General features: G+C 34.6%; 1 protein-coding gene across 3 annotated transcripts in view; it reads right to left on the bottom strand.

The window, feature by feature from the left end:
* Positions 1 to 25,199, bottom strand: part of wwp2 (WW domain containing E3 ubiquitin protein ligase 2) — a 198,091-nt gene that overhangs the window by 85,296 nt on the left and 87,596 nt on the right. For all 3 annotated transcript variants that reach the window (XM_039763421.1, XM_039763422.1, XM_039763423.1), the window contains exon 8: positions 21,046 to 21,262. In XM_039763421.1, the coding sequence (XP_039619355.1) occupies positions 21,046 to 21,262 (217 nt within the window). The remainder of the gene's footprint in view (positions 1 to 21,045; positions 21,263 to 25,199) is intronic.

Here is a 25,199-nt window from a genome sequence, read left to right as displayed (position 1 = left end):
TGATTTCCTGGTACATCGATTACATTGATGCACACATCAGAGCTACAAAAATGTTAGAGTCGAAATCAAGCGCGTTCCTACGACTGATCGGAGGAAAATTTCATTTCAAAAGACTACCCGACGGAAGCCTTGATAAAAGCATGGTTTTGTGCACACTGAAAAGCAAGCAAAATTAGATGCATTACAGAAAGCGGACTTTGTGGCTCTTACTGGGGATCATTGGACTTCCGTGACCGTTAGTAATTCTAATTACATCTAATTACAAAATGTTCAATGATCACACTGTTTTAGCCTAATGTACAAAATAATTTTGGCTAAGGTTAAAGATGAGGCCGGTCAAATTACCTTTTATGTTTCTGACTTATTTTTTTTAAGAAGAAAAACTGCACTTCATGTTGAAATTTTGGTTATTATTATTTAAAGACAATACCATTCTGAAAATGTACTTAAAATACCACTTTATTTTTAAGTCTGCCCAGCCAGGGATGATATTTTTGTTTCTGTTTTGAATTGAAATGCAGTTTAAAAGCATTTTTTTCAGAAATTAAAAGAGCTTGAGTTTACAATATTCATGTCCATGTCTATTATTTGATTCTGTCGCCCACTAAAACCCTTTTAAATTAAAAAAAAACATTTGCATGTGTGATTACATACGATTAATCAAGATTAATTATTACACAGCCTCTAATTAATTAGATTAATTTTTTTCATCGAGTCCCACCCCTAATATATATATGTAGATATATATATATGTAGATTTGTAGATAGATAGATAGATAGATAGATAGATAGATAGATAGATACTTTATTAATCCCAAGGGGAAGTTCACATAATCCAGCAGCAGTATACTGATACAAAGAAACATTAAATTAAAATAGTCATAAAAATGAAAAAAAATTAAAATAAAATTAATGTTCGCATTTACTCCCCCGGGTGGAATTGAAGAGTCGCATAGTGTGGGGGAGGAACGATCTCCTCAGTCTGTCAGTGGAGCAGGACAGTGACAAAAGTCTGTCACTGAAGCTACTCCTCTGCCTGGAGATGACACTGTTAAGTGGATGCAGTGGATTATTCATGATTGACAGGAGTTTGGTTAGTGCCCGTCGCTCTGCCACAGATGTTAAACTGTCCAACTTTAATCCTACAATGGAGCCTGCCTTCTTAACAAGTTTGTCCAGGCGTGAGGCGTCTTTCATCTTTATGCTGCCACCCCAGCACACCACCGCGTAGAAGAGGGCACTCGCCACAACCGTCTGGTAGAACATATATATGTGTATATACAGTATATATGTAGATATGTATATGTATATATATATATATATATATATATATATATATATATATATATATTTGTATATATATATATATGTCTATATTTGTATATATATAGATGTATATATGTATGTATACGTATATATATATATATATATGATGTGTATATATATGTTTATATGTGTGTGTGTGTGTATGTATATATGTATATATATATTATATATATATATACATATATATATATATATACACATACATACATACATACATACATATATATATATATACATATATATACATATATATATATATATATATATATATATATATATATATGCCAGCAACACTCATGGCAATGACAACACAATTAAATTGTCAATCATGTTACGTTATTATTAAAATGTTTCCTTTTCTTTTTCATTACTTCTTTAACACACTACTTCTCTGCTGCGAAGCGCGGGTATTTTGCTAGTTCATCATAAAGTGGACCTGAATAAATATCTACCGTTAAGAAAAAATAAAAGTTACTAACGCCGTCCTCTGTCTTTCTTTTTCTACCATATTCTGAACAGTCACTTGGCATCACCTTAAAAATCACATTTCATTCTGTTTCATCGTGGCTTATCTTTATCACACTTCACACAGCTATGGTAGTCTTGCTGATGCCAGATGTATAATATACATCTGGAGAAACCATGAGTGAATTTTACTTAAAAATAGGTGGAAAAAACTGGATGGCACACTGAGGATCTCATAAACCAATCCAATCCAATGGCTCAGAAAGGTGGCACTCAAAGTAGGGGCGGTGAGGTTGAACTGCAAAGATCCAAGGTGTTCTTGTTAACTTAGTCCAACAGAGAGCAAGCTCCTGTTTACAATGAACCATCTATAGTCGAAATGTGTCCTATAAAACACAATTTGACACATATATGTTTGTCACATGTGCAGAGAGCACATTGCATGCTTTAAAAAATAAATGTAACCTATTTTAAAAATAAACATAACCGAATGGAAGGGGAAAATCCCTTTTTGTAGCATCATAGTATACAGTGGCATTTGGAGATATTAATGGATGAGTGATAAATGTGAATGACATGTTGCGTAGGTGTTGTTTGTGCTCTCTGCTGTTCAGCTTTATGACGATAGCGTAGGAGTCAATGTGAGTTTGAAAGAACTGGTACTACTGTATGCTTGTGAAAATATAAACTGCAAAATATGCATTTGCTCTAATAAAAATGTAGCATCATCAGTTCATTTCAAAGTTATTGTCATGTGCACAAAGTGCTATGAAATTCCTACCTGCATATTTGACCAGCATGCAGCAGACCACTACTGTCCTTGTTTGGTAGCCCAAATCTTGGTTCTTTGGTTATGTATGACATTACATTACAAAATAACATAGTGGTGAACAAAACAGCCGAGCTTCCTTTCGCATAAAGTTGTTATACAAACTTGATTTTGGAACTGTGAAAATGATTAAAAAGGGTGTTTGAGCTTTAAAAATATTTTCATGGGTGAAAGAAAGGTACATTGCCTTAAGTGTTTACAAACACTGTACACCCCTTTTGCACATGTACATTTCTCAGATGAAAATAAGCAGGGAAATACTGTCTTTTGGAAATTCAACATTACTAAACACAATCCATGATGACACAAAAAGATGTAATCTTAGACAAAAATTCTAATCTGGCAATACAGATAAAGCTGTATCAGCTGCCTTAGTTAAGATCTCACTTTTGCCAGAACAGAACTTTGTACACCTTGATAACAGTGTCCTCCCATCTGCCCCAGTGCTCTCCTGCTGACTTAGGTCTCGGGGTTTTAGACAGTCCACCTCCATTACAACCATTTTCTCTGATACTTCATATTATTTTTATTATTTATTTAGCAGACATCTTTATACATGATGACTTACAAAGCCAGTTAAATAAAAGATTAAAGGTGCAAGCATCAGAAGCATCAGAGAACAAGATAAAAAAGCAAGCACAAAGGAATTAAAACAAGTACATAATTATATGTGAAGTTAAAATACTAGAAAAATCAGTACCCTTAACTCTTTGTCAGTGCAACAGCAGCTACCCTGCAGTGCAGAAGCTAAGCAGATCCAAAACATTTAAATAAAAAATGATGTTTTCAAAAGACACCCAAACACAAGTAAATTGATTGCCATTCGAATAGAAAAAGGGGGATTAGTTCAAAGCTTTGTAACAAGAATGGAGAAGCATGCAACTTTCATGAAAATCATTCAGCTGTTTTTGCTTGACTGGCAAAGAAACAAACATAATTTCATATATATATGTGTATTTTTAAAATAATTTTGTCTACTTTATGCAGTATGCATTATCTGAGAGGACGTAGTGGCACTAATACTTATTACTCAAGTAGATTTGATTTTGAGAGATGGCTAACTAAAATTGAAAGACAACAACCCCAAATAGTGTGTACTTGTATGTGTATGCATGTGCGACGAGGTTTGTTCAGCAGAGTGCTGTTGCCTCCCAGTTCCTAGGATCCCTGTTTGAATCCATGCCTGTGTTTCTAAGAAATGTTCCTCAGAGGTCTCTTCTTTTCCTGGAGTTATCCCAAGGATACGAGTTTTAGGTTAATTTCTGTCACTCAGATGGTGGCATTAAATTTTGCAATGGACAGAAAATCATTTTAGGCATAGTTCCAGACATGTGCCCCTGCATAAGCTCCATTAGATTATATCAGTCTGAAAATAAACACCTGACTTTTTTATACTAAATTGAGAAACTTGCAATTTCCTGCAAAGGCCAGATGGAGGAGGCATATGAGAGAAAGAGGGCCAGATATGTATAACTGGTAGATGAGTGCCAGACGTAGGGGTGGTATGCACAATATCTGCCAATAGAGACTGGCTATAGAGGCTTTGGAGGTCAATCACACTACAGTCCTTGGTATCGCAGAACAATGTATCTCTAGTGCAATGACACAAAACCATCTTATAATTTATCCAAAACAACCACACACTAAAATGATCTTGCACAAATTAAGTACAGCACTTTTTAGGGTTTACAAAATATTTTTACATATGATATTGGTAAATTTAAAACATTAACTTGGAAATGTACCACCTATATAATGACAAACATACTTTTTTCTCTTTTGAATTGCAAAAGAAAGATCATGATAAACAGCATAGATATTTGTACATGTAAAACTAGGACATAAAGTCTAACATTTTGTATTTACAGTATTTAATAATACATTTTCATGTAGGTATGGTATTTATAATCATCTGGCATGATTGCAGTAATATGAGGCTTTATGTAAAAATGCTTAAAATAAATCAGAAGAGTACATAATTAAATGGATAAAATTGGAAAGCTGAGTTTTTAAAGTTTTATTTAAATCTGGTGCCTATTAAACATAATATAAATTATCTTTGGAAACAAAGATAACAAACCAAAATGATTTAACTTTATTAATGAGATTGATTAATATTAATAAACTGATTTATTGTTAAATATAACTATCATTCTTGTAACAAAAACACATTTGGTTATAACAGTATAACATTATATTACCCAAGAAAAAAGAGACTAGAAAGGAAAAAGTGATGCCTTGACTGAAAAAGAATCTTTCAAAGAGCGTTACAACATTGAGGTTTAACAAACTGCACCTCAGGAAGTCTTCATCCCTGAAAACAGACCTACTCACAAGATGCTGGACAAAGAACTTCACTCAGAACCCAACCTCTGACTCCTACATTAGAAGGGGTCTTCACCTTTTAAGGCCTGCCTTTCTGAAGCTAAATAAATAGTTTATTTCTTTGCAAATAAGCGAAGTACACTTTTTTCAATGAAATCAAGTTAAACATTTGTAAAGGGGCCTCTGTTCAAAAAAGATGAATAGAGTATGTATTCTGCAAAAAAAGAAAAACTGTTTTATATTTTATAGGATAGTAATAACAACTGCTAGTTTAGATGGTTACTAGCGCAAAATTTGTTATATAATAAACCACATTTAAATTTGCTACATATTATAACTAACAGTAATTAAAAAAACATTTAATAAATTTATACTCTTGTGGTTTCTATAATTTAAAAAAAATAAGCATGGCATAATATTAATGTATCCTTTCATGGTTTTTCATCATTGAACTTTAAATATTTAATAGTGTTAAGTAGTGTATTTACATTTTGTTTTACATATTCTGGCATTTTATTGTTAAAAATGCTCAAATCTTTACCCTTAAGTGTACTGCCCTGTAGGGATTTCCTACAGCCATGCAAGTATAAACATTCAGCAACAACTCCAACAAGCTACTGTACATTATTTTTAGCACAGTGCAAAGTGTAGCCAATTATTGATAGATTTTATATCAGCCCTTTCCTTCCTGATGTTAAGGTAAAAGTCCATAGCAAACATTTGTCTGAATCCACATTTGATACCTACTATCACTCAAGCACACGCTAGAAAGTCACTCTGAAGTGTACTGTGTTACTTCTATAAATTCAACATAATCTCAAATGCTAAATGATACTCTGCTTTTACATAAACCAAAACAAGACAACTTTCAACAGATAACATTCATACTTGCATCATCTGTAAAAGTGCAAACTCTATATTGCCTATATATCCTCTTCTATAGATGAAAACATTTTGTTTAAAAAAAAAAATCAGCATGTTGCTGTTTACATGTGACAATTTGTTAAGACTATGCACTTTGGAGACAGAACAGACAATTCTCCCCTTTACATTAAAATGCAAACTTCAAAACGAAAGTAGGCACTGTTGTGTCTTTCAGAAACATGAAAACTTAATTAAACCTGCCCAACATCTGTTCTGTTCAGGGTTAACTCTTTCTAACAAAGAGCCTTTTCCACCAAATACTGTTAATTCAAGACACATCACAGACTTATCTTGCCTTCAGGGATTAACATTACCAAGTTTTTGTCACCATATAAACCTGCTTTAAAACAATGAAGCTTTTCAAGTTCTTGTAAGGAGCAGGAGGCCCCTTAGGGTAAAAGCAGTCATTTTTCATTTGCCGGAGTTTTCTTTTAATATTTTTAGCCAGGCAATCTGCTACTCTATAAATTCCTTTTTTTAACCAGACTCTGTTAAATAATTATGTGCAAAATATTACATTTAAAAAGAGGTTTGTCTTCTAGTGGGATTTATACAGTACTAGTATAATTGTCTTTTTTATAAATTATGAGAAAAAGAAATGTGCATCATTTGTTGTATTATAGTTAAGGGAATATGATTAATGTATTGTTTAAATTTTAGTGAGCTTATAAAGCACATTAAAATAAGTACAACACAGTTCAATTAAAATATAATCAATACTACATCCTAAACATATACTGTATGTTGTAAATTAAACTGTATTAAATCAAATTTACCCTGCCAATTCAGAGAGCTAGGCAAAAAGTGTGTCCAATATGGGGCAGTTACTCAAGTAATGCATATAGAGACATACAAAAATTTAAGAAGTGCCCAGCTTGTATATTCTATAACAACATTCAGGCATTCTTGCCAAAGCATGAAAAAGCTTGGCTTGGGATCATTTCCTAAAAGAAAAAAGTATTTTGTTTTCTAGTTTTAGGTAACATTAGATCACTTTCTCCCTGAGTTTCAAAGCATGGGTAACAATTCTTTCTGTTAGATAACTCAACCTTCCAGCAATGCATTGTATGATATTTCATAGTTACAATATTTTAGAGAAAGCAAAGTATTACCAACAAAGAAGAAATTAATTTATAAGCAAGTATGATGCACAGGCAAGAAAAATGGAACACTGTCTCAAGGTAATCAATTCAGGCGCAACTATAATGCACCGGTGAAAAAAAGGAATACTGTTTCCAGTTTCCAGTATAGGTGGAGAAACTTCCAATGGGTCCATCAACTTGTCTTCCTTGATTAAACATGAAGTTATCAAGGCACTTTAAACAGGAACTGCTGCTGACCTATGCAAAAAAGGGTTTATTACACAGTTAAAATCTCCTGACATCATAATCTCATAAAACTCATATTGGAAATTAGTGTAACAAATGTTTCAATTTATTTCATTATTCACATGCATATACATTAAATATGTATTATCTCTGTACCTATGAGGTGGGATTTTTTTTCTGAATCAAAATTCAAATTCCACTGGTCTTCTTACCATAGCCAGAATTAAGACTTGGACCATCTAATCCCAGTAAGTAGATTCTTACTGTTTAAAATCAGAACTAAGATGTGAAAATACTTTTAAATTCATGATTGGGACCTTCAATGCTTGAGATTAGAAAAGTTAATGAATGGTTAGTATATAACAGATTTTATGTTTTATAAATTGAATGAATAATGTTCTTTTTTCTTTTTTTATATAAAATGTTTTTAGAGCACCAAATACATTCAGGATGTGAATTAATAACATGAATCATCACACAGATATCAATTTCAATTTTCAAATGAATTTAACAAACACTGTATATAATACAGGCTGTACAAGACCTTGCTGAAATGCTAAACATTATAGTACAAACAGTTAAATAACAGCAGTTAAGAATTAAGATTTTAACAGTGATTTTTCTGAGAACATATGAATTACAAAATCATATTATCAAAACCACACATTTTTTCCAACATAATAAATTGCCACAGGCTAAAAAATTGAACAGGAAAAAAATTTGTTGTTTCATGTAAAGGTATATATTTAACAGAAGAAATTCAAACATACAACAAAACATTTAATTAGAGTCATCTTTGGAAATGATAAGCAGGTGATACACCACAGCAGGATGTATGTTTTCATGTACTGGGCCCGGTATCCAAGGATTAAATTAGGTAGTACAGCCAAAGTGAATAAAGGTCATAAACTTTAAACAACAAGACTTCACAAAAAGAAAGCCATGTAAGTCACTTTAAACAAGAAGTCAAGTAGTCAACTGAATAAATAAGTGTAAATATAAGCATTTGAACAGTAAAGATTCTCAGTGGGAGTGTACAGTACTTGTTTGCATTATGCTACAAACCTAAATTATATTTTGGAATTAACTCCTGCTTTACAGACACTGCTGCGGCCACATTTGCTCCTCTGGCAAGCATGTATGAGAAAAACTACAAATCAACCAAAAACTAATTGAAAATAAAAATAATAAAAAGATTTTAATAAATGTATAGTTCTATAGCTGTACTTTACTGCATTACCGCTGGACATTTGTAAGAATCTGTCTGCAATAAAAAGTCAAGCAAAATTACACCTTTTATTGGCTAACTGAACAGATAACACTATGTAAGATTTTGGGGCAGCTAAGGTCCCTTCTTCAGGGAAGATATCGAAGAAGGGGGCTTAACTTTTGGGGCAGCTAAGATCCTTTCTTCAGGGAAGATATTGAAGAAGGGGACTTAACTGCCTTGAAACTTGGCTTAGTTAGCCAATAAAAGGTGTAATTTTGCTTGACTTCTCATTACATTCTTAATGACTAACACAATACAACACCATAATACTAAAGGAATCTGTCTAAAAAATAAAATTTACCATATAACTAGTTTAATAACAGAAGCTTTAACTAATTGAGTAAGGAGTAAAGAACACTTTTTATATTTTGTTTGTATTTTAAAATCGTTCTGTACAAAGTTAGACAATAGCAGTTTTAAATTATTTCAAAATCATTTAAATGGTGCACTTTTTATTTTTGTTTGGGTAAGGTCATGTGAACAGTTTTAAGTAACTTTTACTTCACTTACTTGTTCATGCATTTATAGCTAGTAGCACAAAATAAGTCTAAATAGTAGTTTCATTTTTTGAACTGAAAAACAGCATATCATTTTGGCCAAAATAAACAAAGAAAGTAAAGTAAAGCTGAGGCAGAATAGGTCATCCAGAAAAAGTAAGGCCTTTCACTACCTGGCAAAGTAAACAAAGTTCTCTCAAACCTTGACATAAAGTATACCTTTATACACATTTCTTTTGAAACTAGGCACAATGCAGCATTCACAGTTAGTAAAAACCATTAAAACTTTTTCCAAACCTCCAAGTATACTACTCTTTTCTCCCTAACAGCATTTCAACAAGGGTTTTTAAATGCACAACATGCATTTGTTTTTAAAATGTTAACTTTGTAATTATTTGGGGGAGATAAAAGTAAGAATGAGGTGTTAAAAAAAAAGCTAAGGGACAAATTTGCAACAAAAAAAACTGTTATGTTCAATAATATCAGTTTTCTACATTCAACTAATAGAGTATACTGATATTAAAATAGTAAAAACATAACATAATATTCCATTATCAAGCCATCTAAAACCAATTCAAGGCTGTGAGAACACAAAGCCTATTCCAGTAATATCGAGCAAAAGGCAGAAACCACCTCAGATGGGATGCCAGTCCCTAACTGGGTCCATACTAGGAAGTACAAAATAGGGTACAATAAGCAGAATACCATCAATCCCTCATATCCATGGGTTCCACATTCGCAGATGAAACTAACCATCGGGCCAGACGCTTGCCAGGAAATAGATTTAGATACAGAGCTTGGGCTTCCTCAAAAATAGTTGGGGGAACAGTATGAAATGCAGGATGCCTCTGACCAAGTAGTAAGGTCAATCCAAACAGCAGAGGTTACAAAGAGACAAAGCAGCTGGGAGTGTGTGGTGCCACTAAAGACCTGAGCAGCATGTCAGAACACAGTGCTGCACTGAAAAAGCCAAACAGTACATTTTGGGGTCACACCAGCAATTAGAGTAAACTGGGTAATGTCATTCCTCTGTCTCCAGCACCATTTGGGTCAATTACAGAAATTACTAAGCATCCTCTAAAGTGTCAATGTCTGCAATCAGAAGGGGTTAACACAGTGTGTGTGGTGTGAGAGAGAAAGAATACATTTCTATTTATTCTGGTAATAGTTACATTTTCTATATGGACTTGCATTTTAAATTTTATGTATTTTATTGTAGGTATTTCTCTTTCAGATGATTAAACAAAAGCAATCTATAAGTGTTGAAAGAAAGAAAATGTTAGGTTAATGCTAACGTATGCTATGTGCTATAGGCATACCAACTGTTGCATTGGTACTGAAGATTTACAGACTTTTTTTCTTGTAGTTATTCTCTTAACAATACAGAACTGTTTAGCATCTATTTACAAATAGTATTGACATTGTATTGGTTATTAGTAGTAGTCTAGATATGCCTTAAAAATATACCGAAGAATGTGTACTGTATAGGTTATATACAAATACAAAATACTGTTTTATTTTACTTTATATAATGGACTTGAGCGCTCATTGATTCTGGTATCCACGGGGGGATCTTGGAAAGAAAACCCTGTAGATACAGAGGGCAGAGTGCATATACAACCTGTCCATATATATAATGAATTTATAACTACAAGAAATTAGAACATAAAGACATACACTGCAGGTATTTACTGTTGTTGTACAAGCCCTGCAAGCAACATGACTTCCAGTTATTAGCTGCATCTATCATGATTAGACAACATAAGAATGGTATATATGGGATTAAAAAAAAAAGGCAGATTAAAAAAAAAGACATACTACTGAGAAAAAAAGAACAACATCAGTAAGATGGCAAGATTTCAGTTTCAGGAAAAGGGACATTGTGCAAATTCAGATATTGTGTAGCGTTTACCCTGTCGTGGCTATAAAGCAAAGACACCAAAAACATATGTTTCATCATTTCATACATCTCTGCAACCCACGCAATGATATGCTTGATAAATAGACTACATGCAATAGTATAGGGTGGTCCAGATCTAATTATGCAATTTTCATTACGCTATAACTTATTAAGTTTATTACATAGAGAATTCAGAAAAAAATATTTTTGTTGCCGATAGATGGCAGCACCTGCCCTGCATTCCAAAATGGCGGGGAGACGGTTGTCAATTAAACAGCGAGTGCAATGTGTTCACCTTTTCATAATTGTATAATTAGATCTGGACCACCCTGTATATCCCTGGACCTGTTCTGTCTTAAGCAAGATCCAATATGAATTTGTGGACAGAAAATCAATATATTAAAGTAGAAAATGTAATATTATAGATATCAGTCTCAAATTAGCCAAAAATTACTTTTACCCTAAAAATACAGATGTGCTTCAAGCTGAGATAATTAGATAAAACTGTAAATAACTAACCAGTCCCTGTACTCTCCCAAAGTCTTTACAGGCAGCCTTTTGACTGCAATATACAGGTGCTGGTCATAAAATTAGAATATCATGACAAAGTTGATTTATTTCAGTAATTCCATTCAAAAAGTGAAACTTGTATATTAGATTCATTCATTAAACACAGACTGATGTATTTCAAATGTTTATTTCTTTTAATTTTGATGATTATAATTGACAACTAATGAAAGTCCCAAATTCAGTATCTCGGAAAATTAGAATATCAATTAAGACCAATGCAAAAAGAGGATGAAAAGTATGAGCATGTACAGCACTCAATATTTAGTTGGGGCTCCTTTGGCCTGGATTACTGCAGCAATGCGGCGTGGCATGGAGTCGATCAGTCTGTGGCACAGAGTCGATCAGTCTGTGGCACTGCTCAGGTGTTATGAGAGCCCATGTTGCTTTGATAGTGGCCTTCAGCTCTTCTGAATTGTTGGGTCTGGCATATTGCATCTTCCTCTTCACAATACCCCATAGATTTTTTATGGGGTTAAGGTCAGGAGAGTTTGCTAGCCAATCAAGAACAGGGATACCATGGTCCTTAAACCAGGTACTGGTAGCTTTGGCACTTTGTGCAGGTGCCAGGTCCTGTAGGAAAATGAAATCTGCATCTCCATAAAGTTCGTCAGCAGCAGGAAGTATGAAGTGCTCTAAAACTTCCTGGTAGACGGCTGCATTGACTTTGGACCTCAGAAAACACAATGGACCAACACCAGCAGATGACATGGCACCCCAAACCATCACTGACTGTGGAAACTTTAAATTGGACCTCAAGCAACATGGATTCTGTGCCTCTCCTCTCTTCCTCCAGACTCTGGGACCTTGATTTCCAAAGGAAATGCAAAATTTACTTTCATCAGAGAACATAACTCAGCAGCAGTCCAGTCCTTTTTGTCTTTAGCCCAGGCGAGACGCTTCTGACGCTGTCTCTTGTTCAAGAGTGGCTTGACACAAGGAATGCAACAGCTGAAACCCATGTCTTGCATATGTCTGTGCGTGGTGGTTCTTGAAGCACTGACTCCAGCTGCAGTCCACTCTTTGTGAATCTCCCCCACAGTTTTGAATGGGTTTTGTTTCACAATCCTCTCCAGGGTGTGGTTATCCCTATTGCTTGTACACTTTTTCTACCACATCTTGTCCTTCCCTTCGCCTCTCTATTAATGTGCTTGGACACAGAGCTCTGTGAACAGCCAGCCTCTTTAGCAATGACCTTTTGTGTCTTGCCCTCCTTGTGCAAGGTGTCAATGGTCGTCTTTTGGACAACTGTCAAGTCAGCAGTCTTCCCCATGATTGTGTTGCCTACAGAACTAGACTGAGAGACCATTTAAAGGCTTTCGCAGGTGTTTGGAGTTAATTAGCTGATTAGAGTGTGGCACCAGGTGTCTTCAATATTGAACCTTTTCACAATATTCTAATTTTCCAAGATACTGAATTTGGGACTTTCATTAGTTGTCAGTTATAATCATCAAAATTAAAAGAAATAAACATTTGAAATACATCGGTCTGTGTGTAATGAATGAGTCTAATATACAAGTTTCACTTTTTGAATGGAATTACTGAAATAAATCAACTTTGTCATGATATTCTAATTTTATGACCAGCACCTGTACTTATAAATTCCCACACCCCTTCAAACATACAGATTTGGTAACTGCAAGGTTTTATGTTACAGAATCTCAGCCAGCTCGAAATAATGAGGAATTCATATAATTTTGTAAAAGATATTAACCCATTATGGATTATGTGAATTCTACACAAATTAACGGTGTATCATTACAACATGAATAACAATTTTGGCTTGACTGTGAATTTTAGGCCCACAAGCATCAAATAGCAACTATCGTGCGTATTATTTCTTTGTGTATACCACTTTATTGCATACTCTGTTATATGAGCTTATGTACTTACAGATATTTGATTATAAAGAAACTGCTCTTCTTATAAAAAGGTTTTAAATAACACACATTTTACTTGGGCACAAGTGGAGTTGTAAACCTTCCTAAAAGAAATTGTTTTTAAATGTTACACAAATTGGGCATTTCTTATAGTTTATTCATGTGTCAAAAAACATTTCTCATTAGATAAAATTTAATAAATTAATTTTGGCAAAAATGTACCATGTGTTCAATAGCAGAAAATTCAAATTGCAGAAATCCTTGTTAAAAACGGTTTATTATTCTACATGTGAAAAAGTGATGTCACGCTTACATCCTCTCCTGCATGTAAATAATTGCACTGATACTGAAGCTGTTCAGTTACTTCTGTCCAGCTCCTATGTAGATATACCAAACAGACTAGATCTTTTCAGGTTCAGTCCTGTGGGACTGCTGCAATTGCAGTTAGACAGCCAGCTTCACTATTTATGAGTCACATTTTCTTTTAATTTACCTTCAGCAAGTAAAAAAAAGCAGGTTAAAAATACAAATGGTGCCATGTTGGGAATTTTTCCTGTTTTATTTCTTGGAAAATTAACTTCTTTTCCTGAGGTCTTCAAGTTCTGTCCTCTGGGACTCCTGTTGCTGTCATCATCCAACTAGTTTTAAAGTCAGGTGTTATTTTTTCTTTTAAGTTATCTCATTGTTGAAAGGACCTTAAGCTGGTTAAATGTAATAAGTATGATAGTTTGGGAATTATTACGTTTTATTTATTAAAAAAAAAATGTTTTCCATTGCATCTGTTCTTTTGTCTGTCAATAACTTGATGATATTGTTCAATGATTTTACAACACATTTTGGATCCAAGGATTGATGAGTGAACTGATAGCATTTCAGACACAATCTCTTTAAGAGCCGTGGCTTACATTATACAACACTTTTTCAGTATGTTACGTATGCAATGAGAGCTAGCATATTGTAATATTTTAGTTATCCAATAAAAGGTGTAATTTTGCTGGACTTCTCATTGCATGACTAACAGAGTATAACACCCTACTACTACTACAATATGGTATGCATAAAGGAAAGACTCTCTCAAACTCAAAGAATACTGGTTAACATTCGTCATTATTACTTCTAGTATTCATTTTTTCCTTCTGGCCCAAAATAAGAAAGTTTGCTCCCTTAATTGCATCCAAATATTGACAATTTACAAGAGGATCAGAACAAGGTTATTTTTTGTTAAAAAACTTTAATAATTTTTTTATTAAGTCATAGGATGTTATCTGAAGATTTGACTGAGCACAACATAGGTGCACAGAAACTACTACAGATTCACGCACCAAAACCAAATTTCTTGCTGTACATGTGGTCTGATGTACGTTATGATGCAATGACAGAGAAATACACAAGGTCTACATATCTAACAAGAATGATGTTGTTGACTAATCAGCTATGCTTTAAAATGGTCGTTTGACAATGAAGCTATACAAACCTTGTACAGTTACTGTGTCTGCAGTATCTACTAAACTACAGGTACAGTTTATTGGTAGCTTAAAAAATGTGCCTAGAGTCTGCAAAATGGTGAAAAACTAAACCTGCTAACATGTTTTTATTTTAAGTTTTACATTCACAACTGATTGTATCTGATATTGAAGAAAACCGAAAAGGAAATAATACAGTGGTAGAATAATGTTTTAAAATATTTTTCCCTCCCTTTTCATTCTCTCTTTCTCTCAAAACAAATAGTTGAAGAATCATACTCTCTTTAAGCTTAACATTTAACATGTTATGCATATCTCTTTGTTATATAAAAAATCCTGCGACAAGATGAAATAAGACATTTTTGAAGAGATTTTTTCAAGTCCAGCAAGACTTTGGCCATAAGATTTTTCAAGTCACGCCCTCCTCTCAACCATATTCAACCAAGCACACGGTACTCTCACCTCTCATTCGTGTGAATGCTTTTGTCAGACACAGTTTCTGCTCTCTCAGCTCTTACACATTTTAACGTTTTCCTCACTTTAAGCTGTCACTGAAATAAGACATATTATCTCCAAATCTTATTGAAGAATTTCATCACGAAGGGTTATCAACAGAAAAAATGAGTACACGGGTAATCCTAGCACAGAGAAATGATGAAGTCAAATGAATTAACGCCAAAAATGTTGATCGGTTACATGGCAAATTGGTTAAATGCGTATTAATAGGCTATACTGGAACAATTGGTGGTGATCGTGCGGAACATCAACTCACAATATCCTGAAGAACATCTACAACCGTTAACACTGTCTAGTCTTCCACTGCATGAATTACTGTAGAAAGAAGGATGTATCCAAAAAAGACAATGTAGTAAATCTTCCGCGGATAACATTAGACAACAAAGGAGATCTTAACATGCCATTCGTATTAAAACGTTAACAGTTTCCCGTTAGAATAGCTTTTGCAAAGACAATTAACAAATCTCAGAGCCAAACATTTGAAAAAGTCATTTTATTTAATAGAGAGAAAGAAACGAAATTCAATCAGGGCAGTTATACGTTGCATTGTCACGATAAAAGTCAAAACACAGATTCAAAATTCAATGCGATACTGATGGAAATTTAATGCAAAAAATTGATTTTACTGAAGTTTTACAGTAAAAGTATAAGCTTAAAAAGTATTTGCATGTTAATTTCAAAGCCAAACAGAACAAAATTCTATTACTCAACAAAGAACTCAGGTGCAACATGAAACACAATTTACTTTCAAATTATTATGTTTTACTATTTTTTAATATGGTTAATTACTCGCTGTAATGTAAAACAGTTAGTTCCATTATGCATATGTAACAATTCTCATGAAAATAAAAATCTGTTTAAATTGTACATCCACATCCCCATATGCGAGTGGCAAAAAGGCTAGCACATAATGCAGGCCCGGGGTTTGACGAGCAAAGCGAGCAGGAGACAAAGCCCCCTATTTGTATATATTGCTGCAATGGGCTGGTACCCTCTCCAAAGATTCGTCTTGCCTTGTGCCATGTACTTGCTAGGACAGGCTTCAGCTTCTCCATGACCCTGCACTGGATAAGCAGGTTTAGAAATTAATACTGAATGGATATATTTATTGCTCAAAATCTTACTCGTCTTTTGTTGATTTGTGGTTATCCATACACCTAATGATACAATACTTTATACAGTTAAAAAAGGACATTAAAACCCCTTATCATTCGGGGTCATTTTTGCTAAATCGCTTGTAATTCGACCTCTCCAAATTAGAATCATTGCTGTTATTGAACTATCTGGAGTATAAACACATGTTTGGTCTCTTTGTAAAGGTAACATTCTCTAGTTTCACCCTTAGTAGTCAGAATCACTGTAGGTGTGACTGATCAAAAGTTATGCACATTAGAACTCACAAAAAAAACGAATTTTTTTGTTCTCACCTAAGTTTTTTTATGAAAATAAAGGAAAATAAAGCTGCAGTAGGTAGGTGGGGACACAAACACACTATGTACCAACAGAATAACTTGTTGACTACTCAAATTTCAAATTTGAAAAGAATACCTGTAAAAATGACATTTTTTACACCAGTTTTTATGTGGGCATGCCCAGGGGCTTTTTAGAGGGACCATTATCCACATTTTGGAACATATGGAAAAAGTGTAATAACTTTTGAATGCTTCAACCCACATATATCAATGAGGGCTCTACTGAAAGCTTACACCTAAAGGAATCTATATCTACACACAGTGTCACTCTATTAGTTATGGAAATTCATGTTCCATAATAAAAACAATAAAAAATACACATTTCTATGTAAAAATAGTCAATACAAGCTATGGGCCAAAAATATATTTATATTTTTATTTTTTACTTTTTTTATAAAATGCACACAAACTATATATATTTCTTTTACAAACTGTTACAACACAGCTCAGCGTTTTTCCATGTGCCACTTGATGGCAGCAATCACTAGCAAGCAGAAAGCACAAGGGCGTGGCACGTCGCTCTCTCCCATTACACATCCCTGTGCGGTTGAATACTTCGCAACGCGCGTACATGCATCTATTATTTAATCGAGCGTTTATTTACGTTTAAACTTCTACTTTTATTCATATTTAAACTGTGAAAAAACTTGGCGAAATCACAATAAACAACCACGCACCAACTCTGCAGACTGGCACAAATGCCACCTTCACGCAGCTCTGATCGTTTTGTTTACAAGTTAGTATGGCAAGTTACATATCAAAATGCTCGGCTGCTCATTGGCTGTAAGTTTTGAGTGTCAGTCACAGTGTCCAATCAAACTGGTAGATTCTACCAGAGTTCAGAGCTATACGTCACTCTCAAAGCTTTCTGTGACACTGGTTGGCTATACGAGGTGCCAGTCAACCCCAGACCCGTCGTAATTGGCCAACTTAGGTGTCTTTCGGAAGCTAACACTTCCGTGTTTCATGCGGTAGCATGGTTATCGCCGACAGAAACAAATTACGTCTAATATGAGCAATATAAGTGAAAAAAAATTACGTAGGTGGTCTCAAGTTATGAAACGTTTTCTGGAGTTTTTGTCCCTTTGAGAATATATCGTGTGTTTTGGACCTAAATCGTTTTACTGGATTATATTCGCTGGAGCCTTACGGACACAATGGGATCAATACTGCTCGGAAATATTGATGTTTGACTTGCAGGGGGTCTTCAAAGGTAGGCACAGTCAACACTTAAAAGTATGTACTTCTCTGTAAAAAAGGCTTTAGTGTCAGTGCTGTGGTTGATGTGTGTCAAAATGGTTTATATCATCGGAAAGACGAGACTTTGAAGTTTCATTTGATGGGTAGGGTGTCGAGATGCATGGCAGATGGGCATGCACACATTACTGTAACGTTTTTAAAATGCTGTTATGTCCCGGGACCGGCACGTGTGCGCGTTAAGAGGTGGTGGCACAAAAATGAGGTGTCTTTGATGAAGGATCACTGAGAATGTCACCTCACCCTCCTAACAACTGTACTCCCCGACACTGTATGGATGCATTCATGGCCAGTTACATGTGGCAACACATGCATACAAAACACAAAACGACTGAAAAAGGCGACAAAGTTGATAGGGTGTAATACTATTACCCATCATTAATGATGGCTCATTCCAGGGCTTCCAATGACCTCTTGGGCACAGCCATCAGTAGCGTGTCTGTTTGCGGAGGGAGTGCTGACCTTGTCGAGAAGCTTACTTACCTTGGCAGTGACATTCATATCTCTGGTGACTCTGGTGAGTCAGTAGATGGATTGGGAGAGCATGGGGTGTTATAAAGTCGCTGGAGAAGGGTGTGTGGTGCTCCTGATATCTATGCAAAAGGACGAAGGTCCAAGTCTTTAGAGTCCTGGTGCTTCCTGTTTTGCTATATGGGTGCAAGACATGGACACTAGAAGACTAGAAGACTGAACTCCTTTGGTACTGTGTCTCTCCGGGAATATCCTTGGGTACCATTGGTTTGACTTTGTGTTGAATGAGCAATTGCTCATGGAGTCCCGAATGAGGCACATTACCTGCATTGTGAGGGAGCACCAGTTATGACACTATGGCTATATGGTGCATTTCCCCGAGGGTGATCCAGCTTGTAAGATCCTCATTGTTGGGGACCCGAGTGGCTGGACAAGGCCAATGGGTCGCCCATGTAACACCTGGCTGCAACAGATCGAAGGTCATTTCCAGAGGGTGGGACTGGACCGCGTGTCTGCCTGGGGGGATTGCAAACCGGGATCCCGAGTTGTTTTGTCGTGTAGTGGGTGTGGCAACACACTGTACCCAGTGCATGCTCCCCAACTTGACTTGAATGATGGCTGCTAATTTGTATCAAAACTAGTTTGCTCTATTTGTAAATTAAAAATGGAAGTCAGATGAAAATGAATTAAAATTCAGATGAAAAGGAAAATTGTGAGGTTCTATGTGCTTGTTGGAATTTGCAGAAAAGCCATAACCTGAGACTGCCATTACATGTGATCTGACTGTATAAATCAATTAAAACACTGGAGTATAGTTTGGAACTTGTGCAAATCATCTTTTTTTCTCTTTATATGAGTATTATGTCTTCCCTATGATGGGAGAAAACAATTTATAAAATCACAGCTTCCTGGGTGCATAACAAACATTGGAACCATAGATAAGTGGCAATGTGAAAAACCTGGTTCAAAAAAGCTGAACACTTATCAAATACAATTTGATAAGGCAAAAAGAATGTAGGAAACTACAGAAATATTACTGTTATTAGAACTTAGCAGAATCTTCATGTTCTGGAAAGATGATGACTCAAAACAGACAGTACAGTCAAAGCAACAATGACATTTAACTCAGGCATTTAAATCAAGACTGAAGTCTTAGTATTTTAGCACAATACACTCTTGAATTGCTTTCCAATTAAATAAATATTCTTTACTATTTTTTTTCCATTTTTTTCTCTTCTCAGTGTCCTTGGTGGTACTTGGTGTGCCTTGAAGTGAATGCGTCCTTTCACATGACAGACCTATTTACAGACATCTTATATCCAAATGCAGTGGTTATCTATTTCAATTCCAGAATAAAACTAACCTGAAACAGTTGTAATTTGGATTTAAAACCACTCTTAATAACTAAAAATATGTTTATTTTTTAATATATTGAATTTTCTCTGTTCATGCTTCAAAACTATATAATGTGTTTATGTTCTTTTCTTCATATGTAATAACTAGTTATGAGTGAATTCTGTGGCTTTTGCAAAATCATAGAAATGTTTGCAAACTTAACAAAGCTCCAATAAATGCATTAAAGTCAGTGGAGAAGGGTGAATTGAGCTAATGGTGCATTGGTCTTTTAAGTGTATTTGAGGGATACATTTTTTTTTTGGTGTTTTTTTTTTTGTTCATGTGCTTGAGACCTAGCTGCGGCCACATCAGCAACAATTTTACACTGAGCATCTGTGAAAGTTCTCCTAATGGTTGCTCTCTGCAATGTTAAGCTGACCTCACAAAGCATCATCATGGGGCACTTGGAAAATACGTTTGTGAAAGCCAACTGCATTGCAAATTTCCTGGAAAATATTCAGCAAACACAGCATATTTGTAGTTAAAACACTTTGGCAAACTTCAACGATCAACACTTGCAATAACTGCATAACTCACAGGACTTGTTATTTAAAATGACAAAAATCAGTGTTCTAGCATGTTGAGACAAACCATGAGATTAAGGAGCATCAACAGACCCTATCCACTTTGCGTCTCTGAGCATATTTGCAAGGAATATGCATATAATGTAATGCCCAAATTTACCAGGATGGTAGAGATTTTGAGTTTAAAGACAAATTACTAAAATTTCTGCCAAAAGAGCTTGCCACAAAATATTGACTCAAATAAACAATTATCCAATATAATTTATTTCCTGTTTTTGATTGAATGGCAAAAAACTCAATAAAATCTATTAAAATATGGCAAAGGTGGAGAATACTTTTTATAGCTATAGTATTATTCATTCATTCATTTTACAACTTGTCTATACAGTAAAAAGCCAGCTCATAACCAGGTGACAACGGGTATAGCTCTGGTACCTGACGGAGATAAATAATATCTGATAATTAAAATGCATATTATATAATTTCAAAAAGTAATCTTGTAAGTGTTCCCAACCCAGTAACAAACAGTTATTCATACAGTTATGAAAGTGAAATAGGTATGGTAGAATGGAAGTTACTGCTATAAAGCTAATGTTCGTTTATTTTTGCTAATTATTTTGAGCTATATATTCTTACCCTTGTGGTAAGGCATCCAGGTTCTGGATTACTGCTGCTGGCTGTTCGGTAGAGTCAGCTGAGACAGGAAGGTTTGTTTCTTCTGGATGGACCGTTCTAGTTGCACTTTCATTCTGAGGTTGACTAGAAAGTGAGGTTTCTGGAGATGATGGAAGTACCCCACAAGATGGGCTGTTTCTGCCATTCTCGATGGAATTAGTGTTGGACTCTCCATTCACTAAATCAGAAAAAAATATTCATGTTGTAGATCAAATGCTATATTTTCCAGGTTTGGGTGCTTACTAATATATTTGAAGTTTTGTAAATGATATAGTCCACTGTTACACTGTATTCATTTGTCCGTTTGTGTTTTTGCTTTAATATGACTTTACTAATAATACTTAAATTGCTACAAAAAATCTGGATACTTGCTTATTATTAAGTTATACAATTACAAAAGAAAAATAAATAATCCTTCACTTAAATGGAAAAAATCATTCTTTAACACTGTAGTATAACTTACCATATGCAATAGTATTCTGAAAAAACCTATAATAGAGATAGAAATACTAAACACCATTTGCCAGATACTTTGAATCATTATATTCTCAATATAGCCTGTGATCAATACACAATGACATGGACTTGACTTGTATATAACCTATATGATTGTACCTTCTCCTAAATACAAGTAATGCCAGATGCAGCCATTTTCAAATTTACACATGGGGGTAAAAATCAGTATAAAGTCTGCTGTCCTGCATTGAGCTATGAGCTATGCTTTTTCATTATTTTATTATTTAGATGAATGCAAATGACACTGCATTTCTTAATACATTTTAATAAGATTTCCTAACAGAAACAACCTCTGTTATTAGGGAAGATTATATAATAGGTGTGTAACTATGAGACAAGGTAGTAAATACTGTCCCGGAAGTAAAATATGTAGGGAGGAACAAAATAAAAAAAAACTACAATTTATACAGTAAGAAAGCCAAAATATTTAATACTAAATCCTCAAAAACTGGTAAAAAGTAAAATAGACCGTTAATTATGACATAAAAGGATTATAAATGAGATGTTTACAGTGTCATAGGGAACATATACTTCTACTGTACAAATTTAATAATAGGGACAAAATGCATTCTTTACTGTCTGTGTACTGAACATCTCCAAGCAGTGACACCAGCATTCAGCAGCATCAGGTTTAGTAACAAAGACAGCACAATGTTCCACTTCAGTGAGGTTGAAATTTTGCATCAAAGTGTTAAGTTTAGCAAGATTCACAAAGCATTTCTTTGGACTTGCAGTTAATAGGTTGTTTTCTATTTGTTTCAGGACTGCACCCACAGAACAACTACTTAAATAATGTTTCTTGAAAGAAAGAAAACCAAGTAAAGAATGTCAGTAAAACTAAATCATTTAGGAAATGCAAAGAAACTCTAAGTCCAAGGTAAAGAAAAAAATTCAGCTATTACAGATACTACATACTAGAGATGTCAGAGTAAAATTTTAACAGAAGCTGCGATGTGAAATTCAGTGGCTCCTGTTTAGAATTAATTCAAGACTGAAGAGCTCTGAATAAACTTTGTGCATTAAAACTTTGGCTCCTTTAGTTGTAGTTTGTATCATATACTTGACATTATTTGTTAGTACCACTGTAATCTCTTCTAACAATAAAAAGTACAACAGGATCAAGAGACCATTTAACAGTACTTAAAGTCAGAGAAAACCTGAAAATGACAGGAACACAAATGTGTTGGAACACTGTGCTCGCTCTACACTGGGTCTGTTTAACCATAATCTATGTCTCATGCATTTTAGGAGCAAGACAAGATACACTTGTGCTGCAATGGCCTGTAAAGTACTTACAAGTCAGGAATGAGATGAAGAAAGACTTACACATCAAATCTGAAAAACCTCTATCTTCATTTCAAGCAGAGTAATTACTAGTTTTTAGTGTGCTGATGAACATGAATCTTACAACTCCAAGGAGGGAAAATAAAGGACTTAATTGATCTATCATGGCAAAAACAGAGTAACAGTTTAAGGAAAAGAATGTTGTGCTGTGTGCATTCAGATAAATTAATATTTAATTATATAGTTGTTGTTTACAAATGCAACATATATGGGTTGTGCACGTGACTGATTTAACAACTATTATGTGTCCTATAACTGGATAAGTAACATGTCCTCTGGTCTATGGTTCAGAAGACATGCATGCCAACCACACTATATTTAAAATTTTATTTTAATGTAACAGCAATAATAATATGCTGCAAAATAAAAAAAAATTCAACCATTATAATGTATGTATAGATGTAAAACATGTATCTGTAAATGGTTACTTAATCAACATACATTCAGTCTTTCAGTTCATGGGATGAAATACACCCCGTTCATTAGCCACAAGACATGAAACAGTCCCGGATGGGATAGCATTACCTTACAAAAAGCATTTTTATACGCATCAACAATCACTTATAAAGTCTCCAATCAACGTCACTCACATGTCTTTGGAAAGTCTAAAGCAACTGTAGTAAAAAATAAAACAAAATTACTTTTTTGACTAATCTCTTTACCAAGTGTATTAACACAAGCTATTTAATAATTTAAGCCATCTAAAAGAGAATACTGAGAAACACTGTAGAAAGAAACATTTGTTTTACAATTTTATAGCCCTTTTCACATATAGGACTTTACAAATTATTGGGTTAAAAATTTCCAGATTTACAGCATTCATGTTTACATTCCCAGGTAGGGCTAGGATGTAGAAAACTACACCGCAGGGGTGAAATGAAGCATTAGTTGCGTTTATTTAATCACAAAGAAATATTCAAGACATGAAAAATATTATAGCTAAGGGCTCATTTATACTTCATGCTCAGAACGCGTATGCGCAAACATCATGCCTGCCACTCGTTCCCATCATTCATTAGACCCGTCCTCGGAGAAGGTCCTCAGAAATTAACGCGACGGTGTACGAGTTGCAGTACCAGCAAAAAACCGCGGGGCGCAGTGTGATAAAACTTGGAATATGAAGTCAGAGTCTCCGTTTACTATCTACATGTGACAGACAGCCTCTATGAGGATCCTAAGGGATCGATGTGCGCGCTTTGATGTTTGATGAATGATTCAGTATGGTGAAGCAAAATGCTGACATACAGATACATTCATGGTGCTTTCATAGTCAAGCGTTACATATTCCCGATCGTAATCACATGACATCACATCACATACCATTTTTTGTGCCGTCTTTTTTTTTTTTGCAACTTTACAACGGCAACATAATGTACAGCGCTGTATTTCAGCCACAGAGAAAAAAAAATTAAGGACATTGTGAAAATGTGTATTTTGTGATTAAAGTGGAAATTTTGCCTTTAATCTCGAAATGTCTACTTTAACCTCGTAGTTTACTTTATCATTAAAACATACCGTCATAAACGTAATCTCAGTTTTTAATTGCTGCAAGCTTCTTGGACCATTAAATGTCTGATATTCCAACTCTCTGCAAATTTAGAATCTTTACATTTATACTTGACTAGCAAAATACCCGCGCTTCGCAGCGGTGAAGTACTGCCTTAAAAATTTTATTAAGAAGAAAATTAAACCTTTTTAAACTAAGGGAAAATATACCAATAATTATTTGTTAAGGATTTCTTTGTATACCACATTGTCAGTTCGGCCCTCCGGTTGTAATATGACTAAGCTGTGCTCTGAGCTTACTCTTGAGCATGCAACGTACAGTTGGCCATGTGAAAAGTAATCTTGTCTCAAATCTCACAGCTTGGATTACTGCTGTCATAATCGGTTTGAGTTTCATGGTTTGTTTCAATTACAACAGTATTTGCAGGACTTGTGTTGAAGTGACATTCGGCATTTGTCAAGCGTTGTAAGCACACAACCGATTTCATCAATAACTTCACATTCAGATTTTGAAAGTTTAAACATTCATAAACATCAAAGTGTCCACTACTGAAAGTGTTACCTGTGAATCTAAGATGTTTAAGAGGCATTGGCTGTTGTCGAAAGGTGTAAAATATTTGGCCATTTCGGTACACTTGAAAGTGACAACCGAACAATTCAGCGGCAGCCATCAACTCACATGCAGAACCATAGATGAAGGGCTTAAGCATTTCACTCTTATAGTGCTCTTGTGTAGTATAATTATCTCC

The sequence above is a fragment of the Polypterus senegalus genome, chromosome 9 (assembly GCF_016835505.1).
Source record: "Polypterus senegalus isolate Bchr_013 chromosome 9, ASM1683550v1, whole genome shotgun sequence".
Classification (NCBI taxonomy): Eukaryota; Metazoa; Chordata; class Cladistia; order Polypteriformes; family Polypteridae; genus Polypterus; species Polypterus senegalus.
Note: the sequence above shows the minus strand (reverse complement) of the source record. Positions and strands in the feature narration are given on the sequence as shown.